The sequence below is a fragment of the Propithecus coquereli genome, unplaced genomic scaffold, assembly GCF_000956105.1.
Source record: "Propithecus coquereli isolate 6110/MARCELLA unplaced genomic scaffold, Pcoq_1.0 Scaffold120, whole genome shotgun sequence".
Taxonomy (NCBI): Eukaryota; Metazoa; Chordata; class Mammalia; order Primates; family Indriidae; genus Propithecus; species Propithecus coquereli.
Window position 1 is genome coordinate 5,478,097 of NW_012136081.1, and position 18,830 is coordinate 5,496,926.

The 18,830-nt window shown below is 60.0% G+C and overlaps 1 protein-coding gene across 1 annotated transcript in view; it reads right to left on the reverse strand.

The window, feature by feature from the left end:
• The window catches only part of LRP5 (low density lipoprotein receptor-related protein 5), a 123,138-nt gene that overhangs the window by 6,342 nt on the left and 97,966 nt on the right, over positions 1-18,830 (reverse strand). Inside the window, exons 15-23 of the mRNA XM_012664840.1 lie at positions 17,904-18,094; positions 17,015-17,224; positions 13,307-13,432; positions 9,845-10,081; positions 8,547-8,657; positions 6,883-7,119; positions 5,805-5,944; positions 1,855-1,952; positions 6-201 (exon numbers count right to left, since the gene is read on the reverse strand). Coding sequence (XP_012520294.1) covers positions 6-201; positions 1,855-1,952; positions 5,805-5,944; positions 6,883-7,119; positions 8,547-8,657; positions 9,845-10,081; positions 13,307-13,432; positions 17,015-17,224; positions 17,904-18,094 — 1,546 coding nt within the window. The remainder of the gene's footprint in view (positions 1-5; positions 202-1,854; positions 1,953-5,804; positions 5,945-6,882; positions 7,120-8,546; positions 8,658-9,844; positions 10,082-13,306; positions 13,433-17,014; positions 17,225-17,903; positions 18,095-18,830) is intronic.

An 18,830-nucleotide genomic window follows, 5' to 3' on the forward strand; every position in this document is an offset into this window, starting at 1 on the left:
GTGGCGGGCGAGGGCGGGCAGCTGTCCTCCGCCGACAGGTACTGGCTGTGGGGCGTGGGCGGGGGCGGGTAGGGGTCTGAGTCCGAGTTCAAATCCAGGTAGTACTTGCTGGCCTTCCAGCGGCTGGCGCTGTAGTCGCTGTCACACACGTCCGTGCTGCAGGGCGTCGTCGGGGGAGCCATGCCTCGAATGATGTAGGGCCTGCAAGAGACAAACGCCGCGGGTAGGGCCGGGATTGGGGAAGCCCGTGTGCGCGTGCGCTCTGGCGGGCACAGGGGCCCGGAGCTGCAAACGGGAAAGCCCCATCTGTGGCAGCACGAGCTCCGGAAGAGGCAGGCCCGACCTGGGACCCAAGCTGCTGTTTGGCCCGGGCTCGTCATGCACCCTCTCTGAGCCTCAACGTCCCTGCCTCTAACGTGGGCGTGTCTGCAACCCGGGCGGGGTTGCCCCTATGCCTGCCTGGCTGACCGTGGGCAGTAACATACTTGACCTCTCTGAGCTTCAGTTTGTCGTTGATAGAAAGGGGGCATGAAGCAGTACCCATTTCAAAAGGGGCTTGTGAGGCGTAAAAGAGATTCTGCATGGAAAGTGGTAGAAATGGTTCCTGTTTCTAGAAGGTGCTCAACAACCATTCACCGTAATATCACACCATAAACGCGGGTGAGCGATGGGCCTGGAATGGTCCCATCTTGGGTTAAAGCGACCTGACTCCGGAGATGCCTCCTGCACCCCGCTGCGGCCCAGAAATCCCGCGTCAGACGGCATAGCCCCAGACCAGGCTGGGATCTTGGTGGGTTTTACGAGCCCCGCCCCGGCACAGCGGGGCTCACAGTGGGCGGGAAGGTGGAGCCCACACCTGGTGACCGCAGCTGCTGTGAGGTCGGACCGTGGGGAGGGAAGATGTCTCAGTGGTGGGGCCCAGAGCAGGGTGGCAGGAGCAAAGGCACCAGGCGGGACTGGCCTGCCTGGTGTGGATGTGATAACTCTGGGGATGGTATCGGATGAGGCTGCTGTGACTGTGACAGCCCGAGGTGGGCAGCTGTGCCCAGATGTGATGCTGAGGCACTAGGGGGCCACTGTGCAGGTCACCACTGCAGGTGACCCAATACAGAGGGGCTGGAAATGGAGGCGGCCGCTGCCCAGGCTGCAGTTCCCAGAAGTTGCCACTGGGTGGCGGGTGGCGCCACGCTCAGGAGGCCCCGCGGCTCCGGGACCCAGGCCAGGGGTACCAGAGCGCTGGAGGCCGGGCCGACCCAACACTGCCCCAGCTGGGTAGGCCCAGTGCTGCTGGGGGATGTGACATGTTGGCTGAGACCACAGGGTTAAAGGTCAGGAGGCTCACCCGGGTCCACCCCAGGCTCTGACCTGGACCCCACTTCTTGACATCCCAGGGAGGAGGGGCCCGTGACCCCAAGGCGGGCACAGGTGTCAGGCCGAGCAGCGGGCGCAGCCAGTAAGAAGCCAGGACCGTCCTGAAACGGCCACGCCCTCCGGCGGGGAGCTGACCGGCCTCCGCATTCGCATTCTAGCCTATGAGGACCGAGGCGCCCAGAGCGGGTGTCGCGATGGCCAGGGGCCCACGGCCAGATTAAAGAGCGCAAGTGGACCCTGGAGCCCAAGTCCTCAGCCGCCTCCCCTGCAGTGGGATGATGGGGTGGGCACACCCTGGTGGCACCTTCAGGGCCCACAGCTCCAAGCCATGTCCTGGCCTACGCCGGGAGCGCGGGATCCGCCCACAGCCCCACTGGGCTGGTTGGGGCGGCGGCCGTGTGCGAGGGGAGAGCGCGCCACAGGCTGGTCTGAGCCCACGTGGCCACGACACTCGCAGAGCCCTGGTGGGGACTCCCTACCTACCTGTACGGTCTGGCGGCCGCGGGAATGTTTGAGGAGTAGAACATGTCCATGTTGTACAGCGAGGGGTCCGTGGCGGGCGACGGAGGCGGGTTCAGGATCTGAGGAGAGCCAAGCGGGGGTGACCCGGGGCCTCGCCCCGCTGCGTCTCCTCCCACCAGCCCGCCCCGCGCTGTCCTCGCAGGGAGGGGCCCCACGCTTCCCAGGAGCCCTTTCCCGGTCCGGTTCTGGTCAGAGCGGGGAGATCTGGCAAGCGGAGGGGAGGCAGCAGCCCTCTGCCCTGAAGGTCACTGCAGCGGAGAGGCAGAGAACAGGAGCACTTTCGGCCCCGGTGACCTCACCCTCCCACAGCCACCAGCCCTGCTGGCCAGCAGGGACCCCAGGCCCACACCGAGACGCTCAGCCGTAAAGACAGAATTTCGACAAGGTCCCCAGACTCCTATGCCAGCCCCCATCGTAGCCAGCCCGACCGGCTGCAGCAGGAGATGTCCCCCTGCCCTGGTGTGCCAACAGGGAGCACCTGGCCAGGCTCCTTGGGGACTTCTCCACTAACTCTCCTTCTGACTTTTGCTTCCACACCTCCTGCCACCACCGGACAGTCTAACCCTGTAATGGCATCCTTATTCCTAGCACGCAGGTGGCTCTGTGTCCCTGCTCGGCCCTGACCCATGCACAGGGCTCACCACGCTGAGGGAGGAGCCCCAGAACAATGCCAGAAAAAGGCACCCCTTTCTCAAGGGACTGTACTGCCACTTGCCCCAACTGCGACAGTAAGTAGATAAATCTGCCATGTGAACGTGCCTTCCGGAGCCAGGCAGTGCACCACGTCTTAGCCACGTGGCGAACCACAGCTATGCCCTGTTCAGCAAGGACTGGATCTCAGCCCCAGGGGGCTCTTCCTTGGGAGCCCTACCTCGGCCCACCTGCTGTTCCTGCGGCCTCAGAGTTCTCTTTCCCTCTCCTTGGCCAATGCCCTATCATTCCAAGCCCTGTTAATAAATATACCTAGGTACTGAGCTTTGTGCGTTCCAATTACCACATGGTCTCTGTCTCTTGCCTGCACCCCATAATCCAAGTCACCTGGCAGCCACCAGCAAAGAGACAAGTGGACACCTGTACATGTCATTACATTCCACGAGGTTCGAGGATTTAAACATAAAACAAAAAGCATGAGGACACTAAGAAAGAGAATGTGGAAGGGAGTTTTTTTATGACCACCAGAGCAGAGAAGGCCTTTCTGAGCATGACCGAAAGCACATCTGGCACTATGAAAGATTAACATTTCATTGCATGAATGGCAAAACATACCATAACCCACATCAAAAGACAAAAACACTGGGAAACAAATATCTTCAACACATATCCCAGGCAATGGACCGATTTCCTTAGCATCTCTGCATCTAAAGAGATCTTACCAACAAGTAGGGAAAGTATCAACAATCCAACATAATAAGGACATGCACAGACCCTTCTAAGAAAAATAAAATGACTAAGGTTCTTAAACACACAAAAAAAGATGTTCAACGTCATTCATAATCAAAGAAATATAGGCCAGGCACGGTGGCACACACCTGTAGTCCCAGCCCTTTGGGAGGCCCAGGTGGGAGGATCCCTTGAGCCCAGGAGTTGGAGGCTGCAGGGAGCATTGATCGCACCACTGCACCACAGCCTGGGTGGCAGAGCAACACCCTGTCTCTAATAATTAATTAATATCTAAGATTTCAACACGGTTCCCTGAATTAGACTGGTGGACAGAAGTTTGGCAGGGCCAGCCTTGCTGTGTGGCCCTCTGCTGGCAGGAAGATAGACTGTCCTCTGGGGAGGCCACTTGGCAAGAGCAGTCAGAATGGCCAAGGCTCGGCCTTGCAGGGGGGACTCTGACACCGTGCGCATGGCCCAGCCATACCTGACAAAGGGCACCGTTCAGCCACTAAGAACGGGACAGTGCTGCCCTGGAAGCAGAACCAACCCGAGGGTGCAGGAGACGTGGGGTGTCTGGGGGGGTGTTGGGAGTAGGACATCCGGCTCCAGCACCTACAGGCAGGATGTCCAGGGCCAGCAGTTACCACTCGGATCCTCTCCCCCTTGCTGCAAACCGGGGATGACAGCACCTCCTCCTAGAGGCGGGCTAACGTGCGCCACGGCAGGGTGTGTGCGGCCGCCGGGCGCCGCAGCGGTGCTCGGTCAGTGCCGGCTTCCACGTATCCTGAGCGACAGGCAAGGCTGAGCGGCCCCTTGAGCTGCCATCTTTTGGGATTTCACAAGCACGTATGTAAAACTGGTAACATACAAATAAGGTCAAAGGATCACACCCGTGTCCTGTGGTGACACTGCGCTTACGCAGTTGGGCAAGACGCCCGCACTGGAGGAAACTGAGCTGACAGCCAACAAATCCCTCCGGATTATTTCTCACAACTGCACAAAATCTATTATCCCTTTGCAGGGAAAATAAAGTCCGTACTCTTGCGTACTTGTGTAGGTTCGGATTACCCCTGGGAGGACACACAAGAAACCCACCACAGGACACACCTCCAAGGGGGGTCCTGCTTGGCATGAGGGTGGGGCCTCTTCTGACTGCGCGTTTCTTCGGTGCCTTTTGAATTTTGTGCCATGAATACATATGACTTTACTAATTTAAAAATAGCCGGCTCCATACACAGTTTCTTTTAGGGACGATAAAAGCATTCTAAATTAAGCATGGCGAGGGTTGCACATATCTGTGAATACACCAAAGCCCACTAAATTGTACACTCCAGTGGGCGAATTGTGTGGTTAAACCATCAAGCGTCTAGACACAGAGCTGGCTGGTCAGTGTCTTCTCTTACAGCCTAGTGAGATCCCCCAGCTCCCCACAGAGAAGACCCTCTCCTGAGCCTCCTGGTGCATGCCCTGGGGGGCGAGGGGAGCTGCTTCCTGGAGCAAACTTGGCCTTACGGGGGTCCTGTGCTTAGCTGGCTAGGTGGGCTCTCTGACAGTGGATGGCAGCAGGAGCTCGAGAAGAATGGTGTGAGTTTTCTAACCTCTGGCTCCAGGTTTCCTTTGTCCCTAAACAGGCCCTGGGGCCTCCAGGAAACTCAGTTCCTGCCCAGCAAACCAGAGATAACCCTCTTCTCCCTTCTCTGCACACCCCCAGCCTGGCAGGCCTGCCAGGGGCAGGTGCGATAAGAAGGAGCGAGCACCCCAGATGTCAGGAATACCCAGAAGGGCACGAAGGACCAGCCCTTCAAGGCAGGGTTCACCAGGCAGACCCCAGAGGAAGCATAAGGGGTTGTTCTCACCTTAGAAGGACACACGGCTGCCAGACTCGGGTTTGGGAGGAATTAAAAGCAAACAAAGCACCATCAAGTCAGACCCCAGCGTTTACACAAGCTGGCCCTGGCACCCTGGGCTTTGCTCTCCCCGGGGCTCCCCCTCAGGAAGCCGGAGGGCATCAGTGCTGCAGCCTCTTTACGTTTCGTGGTAGAGCGTGGCTCAGCCAGCACCAGCCCCCCGCCCACTCCACTGCCCACAAAAATCACGTGCCTCTGCCCTTCGGAAAATAATCCAGCTATTTCCTGGGACTCAGCAAAGCCTGGGTAGTGGGGACAACAGGGTGCCCCAGGGGGAGGGCCTCGGGCAGCTCCCGCAGGCAGACAGGCCCACAGCCGCATGGGGGCTGGCAGAACAGAGACCACCAGACACCGAAATGCCCCACAGCAACTCCAGGAAGTGGACTATGGGTGAGATTCAGCCCTTATTTTCTTCTGTGGTTTTCAGATCACCCACATGAACAAGGATTACCGTTTTCAAAGCAGAAAACAAGATCATTAAAGAAAAAACCAAAGCGGTCCGGAGAGGGAGGAAGGCGAACACCCACACCGTGCTCTAGTTACCAACTCTGGAAACCCCTGGCCAGCACTGACGGTGACAGGGCCCGGCTGGCCTACCTGCCACTCCCTGCCCGCGCCACTCACCGGCGGGTACAGCGTGGCCTTCGTGCTGGACGAGCTGCTGGATGAGGCCCCGGTGACGTGGTTGCGGTCGTAGAGGGGCACCCCGCCCCGGCCCCCCATCAGGCTCACGGAGCTCATCATGGACTTTCCACACGAGATGCCTGCCAGGCGAGGGGACGAGGTGGCTCAGGCGGCTTGGCCACCCTGCAAACACACGGCTTCCTCCCCGGTTCCTGCTGCCCCAAGATCCAGACTGCACCTCCTGCAGGCCTCACTGGCCACGTCCAGCGCAAGCTCGCCGAGGCTCACGGCAAGTGGGCAGACGCCCAGCACCTGCCCCAGGGCACTTGGGCCTGTGGGAACTCAGCGGGGCTCGGCTCAGAGCCTGCCAGGCACACACGGGGCCCCATCCTCTGGGGCTGCTGGGACAGTGATGGTGACACCACATGGGCTTCCAGGAGCTCCTGAGAAACCCTGATGACCTCACCCCCCAGGGAGAATAAGGCCACATCTGCACCTCGACATTGGGGCCCGATGAGGCTGACTTGGGGTGAGAGTGGGACAGAGAGGGGACTCAGGGCAATCCCCAAGGTGGCTCTGGAGCCGCAGGGGCACCTTTAGAGCTCGCGGCGACCTCACCTTCCCAGAGACACGAGCACCCGTGTAATGCGAACCGGCAAGGTCCAGCCCTGCCATGCGGCCCCTGCGCGGCATCTACAAACCTGACCTGTGCTCCCGGTGCCCAGGCCATGCTGCAACCGTAACTGCGCAGCCGCCACGCCTAGCTGCTCTTAGGACAAAGCTGCTACCGCATAGAGTGACCCTGTGGGCTCTGCAGGGAGCCCAGCTGCCCCCACGTTCATTTCTGAGGGACGTGAGGCCTAGAGGATGACTCAGGACGTGTCCCACAAGAATAGCGAAGGGCGCGGCTATAGGTGCGCCGGCCTCTGTGCTGGGGGATTCCGGCGCAAGCCCGGGCCCAGCGGGAAAGGCCGGTGCTGGGACCGGTCCGCAGGGTCTGCCACGCACGTGAGGCGCGTGGCCGCGGCACCCTGCCCACGCTCCGTCCCTGCTGGGCCCTCGGTCTCGAGCTCCTTACCTGGGAAGGGTCCGTGCTGGGAGCCGCCCGGGGTTATGAAATTGAGGGGCACGTGGGGGGTCCCGCTGACGTACTCATGCGGGAAGGGCCCGTTCGCCCCCGCGTAGCGCTGGCACACCACGCGCTGGCAGACAAAATAGACCCCGCCCATGACGAAGAGGGAGAGGATGATGCCGATGACGGGCCCGATGGCGCTGCTGTGGCCTGGGGTGTCGTCTGAGGGCGGCTTGGTGATTTCTGCCGGGCACAGAGGGGAAGGGTGGCCGACATGAGCCCGGAGGAACGGGCCCTCCTGGGGGGCAGACACTGCATGCCCTGGGGGGGCGGCTCTGCCCAGGCCCAGCACCCACTGACGGAGGGCGGGGAGCCAGGAGAGGCTGGGGGCTGGGCCCGGGCAACCTTGCCCACTCCAGGGCTGCAGCCCACTGAGAGCACCCTCCTCCTCCTCCTCTGGCCCCTGCCTGGCCTCCCCTCGGCCCCTCAACCAGTCTCCTTTGTCCAGGGCCCTGGGTGGTGGCTGGAAGTGAGTGTGTCCCCACTGGCTCTGCATCCTGCAGCGCGGGAGGCCCTGAACCTGGGCTTGAGGAGCCGCCCATCCGGCCACAGGTGGGCAGGGGCCGCCGTGCAGGGGTTTCCAGGCTCCAGACTCAACTTTGACAAAGGCACATTCCCCTTCCCACGGGGTGGCCCAGCGGTCCTGAGCACGGTCAACTACGTCCCCTCCCGCAGGCCAGAACCCCAAAGGAGAGGGGAGGACAACTGCTGGCTCTGGTGACAAGGCTGACCGTGGGCAACTATCACCCCTGACACGGCAGGGCCCACAGTCACACTGAAGAGGCACAGACCCGGTCAGACTGGGAACCTGTCTAGCAGAGGAGCAGGGACCCCCGTGGCCCCTACTGCTGTCATCTGGCCCCAGGCCCCTCTTGAGATGATGCCTGACCTGGGCTGGCATGAAGGTGCAAAAGCGTTCAGGGAGTCCCTGGGGAAACCTCCTCTCCACTCCCCCCAACCCCAGACTCCTCGCTCTCTGGCAGCGAGAAGAGAAGAGCTCTCGGTCTGGGTCCCTCTGCAGTGACGGGGTGGCCATGTCTCCAGATACAAGAACTCCTTCCTATTTCTTATCTGGAACTCCAGCACCCTTCCTATCCGAATCAGGCAGGCTTTCAAGAGCTGCCACCTCCAGAAAGCCTTCCCTGACTGCCCTGGCCTCCCATACTCTAGCCCTTGTATCCCTGAATGTACAGGCCATGTCACTTGAGGGGCATGTGGGACATGTTGTGTATGTGTGTGTGTGCACGAGACGTGTACGTCAGTGTGCATAAGTGCGTATGTGCGTCCCCATGCGCGCACATCGCTCCTCCTCAGCCTGACAGCAAGCTGCCAGGAAACAGGACCACCGCAGCCCTCAGAGTGATCTCGCTGCCTGACAGGTGCTGCTGAGCGAGGCCCCGTCCCTGAGAGCCTCTGGCCTAGCTGGGGACACCCACAGATCACAAGATCACACTCCCCTCTCCTGGCCACTGCCTCCTCCAAGGAGCCTCCCAGCTGCCTGGGTTCCCCATGAGACCCTGCTTGGAAGGCAAACTTCCTCCCCACCAGGCCCCACTCTGCCGGGGGGACCCAGTGCCGGCGCCCACGCCCTCTGCCGAAAGCTGACTCACCGCACATGAGCTCGTCGGAGCCGTCGATGCAGTCGGGGAAGGAGTCGCACTGCTGCTTGATGAGCACGCACTGGCCGCTGGCGCACCGGAACTGGTTGGGCAGGCAGATGGCTGCAAGGAGGGGCTGTGCACTCAGGGGCCGGAGGTGGCCCCAGCCCCACCACGTGGGCCCCACACCCAAGGTCCGGGCTCCAAACAGAGAGCAGGCAGATGGGACCCTTTCTAGGACCAGGTCAGGAGTGGTCACGGCTGATCCTGTCTCCACTCTCCCACGGCCTATGCCACGCCGGGGGAGAGACGAGACCTCAGTGCGCCTCTCGTCCCCCAGGAGGTATTTGTCAGGTGCCTACCATGGGTCAGGCCCACACGCCTCGAAGACTAACAGACAGTTCTGCCCAAGGCCCTCCAGGTTGTGGGGGTGGGGTGGGCTAAGTGCCAACGAGAGGAACAGCCAGGAAGAGCCTTGGCTCCCCGAATGGGTGGTGGAGGGAACGACGGTGCCCCAGCAGAGCCCGGAGAGGGGGAGGCAGCCCACGGCCTCTGGAGAGGGAGGGAGAGCTAGGACGGCACTGACCGCTGCCTGCACCTCCCAGCGCTGGCCCGGAGGGAGCCACAGCTCCATGAGGAAGGCACCTGCTGCGGCTCAGGACCGGCCATGGCCCGCCCCAGCCAACCTGCTGTCTAAGCTCCCCTTCTGTGCTGCCCCAGGAACCAGAGACAAGGGGGCCCCGTCCTCACTATGCATGGGATGACTTTCTGGTAACCAACCAAGCAGGTCATTTGTGGAAGGAAAATTCAGAGGGGGCACAGAAGAAAGATGTCTCACTGTCAAGATCTAAAGGAGGATCCTGCTGGTCAGAGTGGGCCCAGGATGCCGAGGCAAATCTCTCTATAACTCCTGGTTCAACGGGTTGCTAGAGACCACCCAGGGATAAGTGCTACCCCACAGACTGTTCAGTGGAGGACACACTGTCTTTTGGGCTGGGATTTACCAACGTGTGAGCCATGGAACCTCCAGCCCACTCCCAGATTTGCCCTGGGTTTCTGTAAAACTCTTCGGTGAATTCGGGAAGGCGAGAGAGCCTCACTCTGTCTGCCTTCCAGTCAAACCACCTGGTGGGATAGGATGCGGGTCCCATCACAGAGTTTTTCTTTCTTGGGCCTAAAACTAACTTTCCTTCCCAAGGTGAGGAGGACCTGGCGATTTCTCCAAGTGAAGGGTTTTCAGAGGCCCGACTCATGTGATGCCAGACGGAGCCCCAAGTGCCACTTCCAGGAGGGCAGGACGAGGGCCTCACCGTCGCAGTCGGCCTCGTCCGAGCGGTCCTGGCAGTCGGCCTCGCCGTCGCAGCGCAGACGCAGGTCCACACACTGGCCCCGCGCGCAGGGGAACTGGGCGGCCGAGCACACCGGGCAGCCCTCCTCGTCGCTCTGGTCGTCACACTCGGGGAAGCCGTCGCAGCGCCAGGCCCCAGGGATGCAGTCGATCTCCCCCGTGGCACATGCAAACTGGTCGGGGGAGCAGGTGGGAGGCTCTGTGGAAGGGACAGAGAACATGACACTCGGTCCTGCCCAGGGAACACCGGGCCACGGCGCGACGAGGCTGTAGAGCAGGAGACGCGCCAGCTCCGCGTCCCTGACGCCCGGGAGCTGCACCCACACGTCCTCCGTCGTCGCGTCTCCTGTGCACACTCACAGCTCCAGCTGGCGCAGAACGAAGGCGGGGCGCAGTAGGCATCTGCTGCTAGACGACTGCACCTTTTTGTTTGTGTTTCACTGCGAGGGAAAGAGGCTGGCTGGGAACCTGGCCTCTCAGCAGCAGGCACTACCCCAAATGGTGCCCCGGGCAGGGAACTCAGCCCTGACTGTTCAGAAGCCGGGGCAAGCCCCCCGTCCTCCAGGCCTCGGGGCCCCAGGCCGGGCTGTGGATTGCTGTGCACCAGCACACACCGGGCACTTAGCCCGGCCACACCTGAGCGTCCACTGCACCTGTCGGGAGACGGAGAGGCAGATGGCGGGCAGTCAGCACCCACCCCGTGACGGGCTTGGGGCTGCTAGGGAAGTAGGGCCAGGACCCTGCATGGGGTCAGTGCGCCCGTGAGCAGGGCGGGAGCTGGTGGAGGACACAGTCGCCCCCTCCCAGGCACCTGCCGAGGAGGGGACTGAGGCAAGGCAGGAGGGGTGAGGACACCGCAGGGAGAGAGGCGGGGAGAGGGGGCGAGGCTCCCCGACGGAGGGTCACCTGAGGAAGGTGGGCTGGGAGGGCAAGGGCCACTTCCTACTGGGGACTGTAACCAGGGCCAGGTGCGGGGGCACCAGCACAGGCCAGAGGAGCCCCTCAGCCTTCGGGCCGCCCCCATTTCCCAGGACTCCCCTACATTTGTGCAAAGATCACAGAAAACTGACTGAGGCTGGCCCAGGGAGGGCAACACTGGGAAATCAGCCCGAGCTCCATGTCGATGCTGAGCAGCAGTCCCCGCACGCCTGGGCTCCGACAAGGAAACAAGCCTGGCTTCACGCCGCAGAGACGCGTGTGAGCCTCTGCGCACGTGGAACCCCCGTGCCTCCCCCACAACGGCACGGCTCACTCCGCGAGAACAGGGACAGTGACACGAGGGGACCTGAGCAAAGACAAAGCTCTTGGGAAACAAAGGGAAGCCACTGTCATCACTGGGCTCAGAAGCAGAAGGACACACCAGGGCCAGCAGGGTCCCAGGCGCCCGCAGCATCTGAGAGGAGTCAACGAGGGCCGTCCATAAGCTGCGCCTGGCGTGGGAGACGTGGGGCCCTCCTGTGGGGCCAGGCCACGAGGTGCCACCCGGCCAGCGGGCCAGGCAGCAGTGGCTGGAAGTTCAGGCAGGGCGGGGCAGACCCAGGATGGAACCCGAGCTTCCCTCAGTAGCTGTGAGACCACGGGATCCCTCAGCCTCCCGACACCTGCGTTTCCCAGTCTCTGAAACAGAAGCAGCCCACCCGCCACCAGGTCCTCATGAGGAGTAACTGGGATGGCACGGCAGAGCCAGGGTGCGCTGGCTCGGGAGGGCTGGTAGGCCAGGACTCGGGCAACACCGGCCCCGCCGGCCTCCTGCTGCTCTCGCCTGAGAACCTCAGCGCGCAGGGCCTTCTGTGATCTCCCCAGAGGCATCTGCACAGTAAGTACATGTCTCCCAAGCCATGAGGAAGGGACCTGGTGTCCCCGAGGCTGAGGGCCTGGAGCCCAGGTGGGGCAGGTGGAGAGAGGGGCGCACCCTCCCGAGTGGAGGGAGCCCGGCGCAGGGCCTGTGCGGTGCCGTCCGCCATCCCCTCCCTTGGCCAGGGCAGCTTGGGTGTCCAGGGAGCTGCAGGGACATCCTTGGACTGCAGAGCCACATGAGCCCTGGGCAGGAACTTGAAGAAAAGCCACCAGGAAGCTCAGGAAGGGGGACAGCCACAAAATGTGCCCTCTGCTCTTGACCAAACCCTCTGGGGGGGTCAAGGTGTGAGGTAGGGCAGGAGAAAGCTCCAGAAGAACAGGCCCCATGGTCTCCCTCCCTGAGCTCTCAGGCAACAGCCAGTCTCTCCAGGAGCAAGACAAACCGCTGGAAAGAGCAGGTGTCCACATGCCGAGCCGGCGTGTGCGGCTGTCCCTGTGTGTAGGATTCGGGTGGGGAGGAGGAGGACGCTGACCCCTGAGCAGCTCACAGAGGAGAAGGGGAGCTGAGCCGAGCACAGAAACCACACGATCCAAGGCCATCAGGCGCAGCAGAGAGGAAGCCCTGGGGAGTGGGCTTCACTAGGGTGATGACCAAGATGGTCACTTTTATTATAACTGCCACCTCTGTGACACAGCATCTGGCATTCCTGCACGTCACATGTCGGGGACCAGGCGGAGCGCTTGGATGTTACTGCCCACAACAACCCACAAGGTAAGTGCTCTCGATCTCACGGAGGAGAAAACAGAGACTGAAAGAGGACCAGGGACAGCCCAGGTCGCTCAGGTGCAAAGTGGCAGAGCTGGGATTTGAACCCAGGTCTCTCTGACCCCAATGGCCACCTTCTTCACCCTCCCACCACCACCACCACCAAGCACTGGGAGAGAAGGAGGGGAAAAAGAACTACAAGGAGAAACAGACAAATCCACTTTGGGACTTGGAGACTTCGTGCCCCCATCAATCACTGACAGCTCGAGCAGGCAGTCAGGAAAGATACAGACGCCCTCATCAGTGCCTTCAATCAACTGGATCTAACTGACATTTCCAGAACACTCCACCCAACAACAGCAGAATCCACATACTTCTCAAGTGCACATGGAACATTCACCAAGACAGACCACATGCAGGGCCATAAAACATACCTAACACGTTTGAAGTAACAGAAATCGTACAAAATAGGCTCTCGGACCACAGTGGAATTAAACTAGAAATCAGTAACAGAGAGATAGCTAGAAAATCCCCACCCATTTGAAGACTAACAACACTTCTACATAATACATGGGCCAAATAAGTCATCTTGGGAGAAATATGAAAATATAAGAATTATCTGAAAATGAAAATACAACTTATCAAAATTTGTGGGATACAGGAAAAGCAGTGTTTAGAGGAAAATTCATAGCACCAAATGCATTATATATTACAAAAGAAAGGAGAGCAAAGGAAGAGATGATCTGATTTGGAGACTGGATGCCATAGGGAGGCGATTTTAAAAGGATGCCAGGCAATAATCTAGCAGAGAACTGGGTCCCCAAACATTGTCCCAACAGAAAGCACCAAGGTCACACCTACCACCACAGGTCAGCAAGTTCTGCAGGAGCACGAGGTGGACTGGGCATGAGCACCGTGGTGTCCCATCACCCTTGGCGATACAGATGTGGGAGCAACCACCGTTGTCGCGGGCACATGGGTGGGCAGCTGCAGGGACAAAACAAGACAGGGGAGGTCAGGCTCTGTCTCCCACCTCAGAACTGTAGTCTAGAAGGTGGAGGAGATGGGGGCTAGGTGAGAATTCACAAGAATTGGCCCTCCTGTAGGCCAGGCCCCTATGGGAGATCCTCTCACTTAATCCTATGGACAGCCTACAGTCTGCTTCTAGTGACATGGAAATTGACACAAAAATGGAAGCTGGAAGCAGTTATACAATTTGGCTAACATCACAGTCCAGCTGCACCAGCCCCCACTGTGCCCACAACCTGCATTGCCCATCTGTCTCTCTCTCATGGTATAGTGGGGTGCATGGTGCCCTCGCACCCGAAAAGATACGCCCATGTCCTCACCCAGGGAATCTGTGAGTATAACCTTATTTGGAAAAAGCGTCTCTGCAGATGGAATTAAGGTAAGAACCTTAAGATGAGGTCATCCTGGATTATGTGGGTGGGCCCTAAATTCAATGGCAAGTGTCCTTTACGAGGTGACAGAAGAGATAAAGACACACACAGAGGAGATGGCCACATGAAGACGGAGGCAGAGGCGCAAGTAATGTAGCCACAAGCCACAAAACACCTGGAACCGCCAGTACTAGAAGGGGCAAGGAACCAGCCCTCCCCTGGAGCCCATGGGGGCGGCACAGCCCCGCCAACACCTTGATCTTGGACTTCTGGCCTCCAGGACAGTGGGAGAGTAAATTTCTGCTGTTTTAATCACTCAGTTTGTGGTCATTTGTTACGGCAGCTGTGGGACACTAACACACACGGGAATTAAGCAGCAAAGGCACCAAGTCCCGGGAAACTCACACTCCTCCACTCAGTTAACCAAACGTGTCCAACAACCTGAACAACAGGAAGGGGGCGGCTGGGAGGGTAGGCTGACCACCCCCAGGTGAGAAATGCAGAAACACTGCGCACTCCCCACCCTTCCCCACTCCACCCAGAAGAGTATCAAGTGTCTCTCCTCGACCTCAAGGATTAGGTATTTTTAAAAATGTTGAGTCATGATTTGGAGCCAGGGTCAGCAAACTTTGTCTATGAAGAGTCAGAAAGTTAACAATTTTCATTTTGTGGGCTGGCCCATCTCTCACACCTACTCAATTCTGCAGGTCGTAGCACAGAGGCAGCCATGGTGCGGCTGTGTGCCGATAAAACTTTATTTGCAAGCACAGGCAACGGTCTGGGTTTGGCCTGTGCGCCCAGCCCTGGTTTAGAATTTAGCTATGAGATCTCATAGGAAAGCAGGCTGAATGGCCCACACCCCAAGAGAATTCACCTAAGCCTCTCTCGCCCTCACCGAAAACAAGGAGACGCTCCATGTCACCTAAGACATCTCACAAGAGCACCCATGGGGACGTCCTGGCTTCCAGCCTGACCCCTGCTCAAACGTTTCCTGGGTCTCCCATCCCCCCAGCTCCAAGGGGCTGCGGGTCAGTGTTCCTGGCCCTGTCGACACCAGCAGGCAACAGACCCAGACTCGTGGGCTTCACATTCACCATGCTGACCGTCTGCCAGCAACGCTGAAGGCCCATGACACCCAGCATCTATGACTGTGCTGAGGACGGCACGAGGGACCAGGAAAACACAGACGCTCTAACCTGTATCCACTGGGTGCCTCGACTGTCCAGAGGCTATTTACCCAGCAACCTCACCTCCCCCGCACCTAGCCGAGAACCCACAAGGACAGCAGAACACGAGGCCACATGACCTCACTCCAACTGACATGTTCGTATTTTACACGCAACTCTACTGAACTTGGATGCCAAAGTGCGCAACCCACAGGAGACAAGCCGCAGAGAAGTCCAACGGCCAAACCACGGGCTCTGGCCTCAAATCTGAGCCTATCCCTACTTACAAGCCAGGTGGCAGGTAACAAGTTAACACACTTTCCGCGCCTTGCTGCCCTAAGCTGTAAAATAGGATTATTGTGAAATAAGATACGCAGTGCACTAACATGCTACGCACAGGCGATGCCAAAGGTCAAATCACAGTGTCAGCCATGGGTAGAGCTGGGTGCCGAGCTCAGTGAGGCAGGAGGATTAGGAGCAGTTACTGAGACAGAAGGGAGGGTGACAGAGAGAGAGAGACTCTACGGGGCCATGGGCGAGGCTGCAAGGAGCCAGGGGAGGCTGGTGAGGCAGGCGGGCAGCCCCAGCGCCTAGAAGGCCACAGCTTGAAGGGGCTGCCCTGAGTCAGAAGCACCTAGTATGTTCCAGGCAAGCAGGTGGAGACAGGCGGAACATAAGAACAGGTGCCTTTTGGACAAGACCACCTGCCAACTGCACGGCACAGAGCTGAGGGCACAAGAGAGGAAGGAGCCAGGCCAGGGGAGGGCCTGGAGGGACGGCAGGGCTGGGACCAGGTGGAGGCCGTGAACAGATTTCCACCGCACTCGGCAGGCAGAGTGCACAGGATCAGTGGCGGATGAGACACCGTGGAGGGAGTACAGCGGAGAGAGGTGGCAGAGGTGAGGATGGGTGCTGCCCACGGCTCCCGTCCACTGGAGGTGTGTCTGCCACGTGGCCACACCAGGGGCAGCACAGGACAGGGACAGCGCTTCTCACTGCTCTGTGCCCAGCGCCAAGCACCCAGCTTGCAGCCCGAGTGCATTCACTGAATGAAGAGAGAAAGTGAGAGGACAGAGACAGACAGGCAGACGCTTGCACACACCCCTTCCTACCCAGCTGGCCATCTGCAGAGGGGGAGGAGGAAAGGAGAGGTCCCAGCTGCACAGGCCCCTCGCTCCCAAGCCCAGGGTGCAGCGAGGCAGTGGCAGGCAGAATCCTAAAATGCCCCCAGATTTGCCACCCTAACCCCCAGCACCGTGGATGTGACGAGCTATCAAGCCTGTGGCTGTGCCACCTCACATGGCAAAGGGGATTTTGTGGATGTAATTAAGGTCACGAATCAATTGACTTTGGTTCATCAAAGAAGAGATCAACCTAAAGCTGGGCTGGGTCTCATCAGAGCCCTTTAAATGAGAGCGGGCCCCCTGGCTGGCAGGAGAAGGGGATGCAGAGGGGCTGACACAGGGGCCTCTCCGTGGCTGAGACACAGGGGACAAGGGCAAGGACCTGAGGTGGCCTCTAGGAGCTGAGACTGGTCCCCGGCCCACAGCCAGAAAGAAAACAGGCCTCAGTCCAACCACCACCAACCCCCTGAATGAGCCTGGAAACCAATTTCTCCCCAGAGCCTCAGCTAAAGAGCTAGCCCGGCTGACACCCTGATTTTGGCCCCGTGAGGACCTGAGCAGAGAACCCAGGAGAGCCACACTGTGCCTGCACTTCCGGCCCACAGAGCTGTGGGACAGCAAGTGGCTGTTGCCTTAAAGTGCTAAGTTTGTGATTTGTTCTGCAGCAAAAGAAAACAAGCACCGATGCCTCAGGACATCCAGGTACCCTCTGAACTCCAGCGCCCAGCTGAACCCACCGCCCAGCTGAGGTCAGGCGGGCTCGCGTGCTGGCCTTCCTCCAAGGGGGCCGGTTCAGGGGTCACTGTGCTCTGGGCAGATATTTGCCCTCCCCAAAGGGACCCCCGCCCACTCTGACACCCACTGCCAGCCCCCACGTACAGAACTCCTCCAAGCTGACTTCCTCCACACCGTGGATGCCCGTGAGGTGGGCCACACGGCCCTGGACTCGCGTCCGCTTGTCCCCGGTGGTCTTCTCCACTCGCTCGATCATCTGCTGCTGGCGGTCGATCCAGTAGAGGTGCTTGCCCAGCACGGTCAGGCCCACGGGCTGCACGATGTTGGCATCCTCCAGGGTCAGGCGGTTGGCCCCTGCAAGCGGGTCGAGGGCCCCTGAGTGGTGGCTGACCTCAAGGGCTCACCCCGTGCTCGGTCCACGAGAACACAGGTTGAAAGAGAGGGCCTCCAGGGGGCCTGTGCTCCGGCCGGGGCTGGGAGCCAAGGCAGATTCCCTGGAAGCAGGCAGATCTGGGACGACCCCTCAGACAGCCCTGCTCCCACCTGGGCTGGCCTCGGGGTCAGGGCCACTGGTCCCAACTGTGGAGCTGGTCACTGGCCTCTGCAAGCACGGCACCTCCCGCTCCCGACCCAGCCCGCTGTATAGAGCAGCCAGGCGACCTAAGCCCTGCTCTGGTCCAAGGAGGCCCACAGTGGAGCAGCTGCTGACACAGGTGGGGCGGAGGCCGGGGGGGAACCCTGCTCCGTCCGTCCCCCGCTGCGGGGCCCTGGGCAACTCACTCGCCCTCTCTGAGCCCCATCTTCTGCCTCTGCCACGTAGGGCTCACTTGGAACCCCCATCCCAGAACTCTCAGGTTAGGACTGTGCATGAAACACACAAAGCCCCAGCACAGCACCACACTCGCAGCAAGGCCCGGACAACGTGGCAGCCGCCACCGTTCCTGATGACAGGAAGGCCGGGTGTCCAGGGGAAGGGCAAGCCTGTGGACTGTCGAGGCACCCGATGCCGGGAAGGAGGGCCTGGGGGGAGTACCTGACAGGTCGCAGCTCTCGATGCGCTTCAGGTCCGCGTCCACCCAGAAGAGCTTGCCCAGTGTGTTGTCCACCACCAGGGCCACGGGGCGGATGAGGCCCGTGGTAAACAGGACCTCGCGCTCGGTGCCGTCCAGGGCCGCGCGCTCGATCTTGGCCGCACGGTCCTGCATGTTGGTGAAGTACAGGTACCTGCGGGAGGGCACTGGGTGAAGGACAGGCCTGAGGGAGCTCGTGCTGCCGCTGCGGCGTCTCCTCCGCCAGCCCCGAGCTTACAGAAGCGCCAGGCCGCCCCGACCCTGCAGGTGTCCAGGGCATCCGGCCAGGTCATGGACAGTTTCGGATTAGAAGGCCCCAGCTTCTCGCAGACAGCCCAAGGCTGACAGGTCACGTCCTGTACTGGGTTCAGCATCCCCCAAAAGTTCATGTCCACCCAGAGCCTCAGAACGTAAGCTTATTTGGAAACTGGGTCTTTGCAAATGCAATTAGGGATCAAGGTGAGAACACACTGGGTTAGGTCTACATCCAACGAGAGTGCTCTGAGAATACGGAAGAGGCTACTGTGCAGTGAGAGGCAGAGACGGGAGTGATGCCACAGGTCAAACGATGCCTGCAGCCACCAGAAAGAAGCTGGACGAGTCCACCCCCCAGAACCTTCCGCGTAAGTGTGGCCCTGTTGACACCTTGATTCAGACTTCTGGCCTTAAGAACTGTGAGAGAACAAACGTCTGTCATTCTAAGCCACCTGGTTTGTGGGAATTTGTGACAACCACCACTGGAAACTAACGTCTGAGCTGCTACAGAGCGCGGGCACGCAGGGGGCCGGCGCACCCGGCTCCTGGACAGCTCCTCAAATAACAGGGGCCTCTGCTCACTGCGCCCTCGTGCGCTGCGCACCCAGCACTACTGTCGTCCTCACTTCTACAGA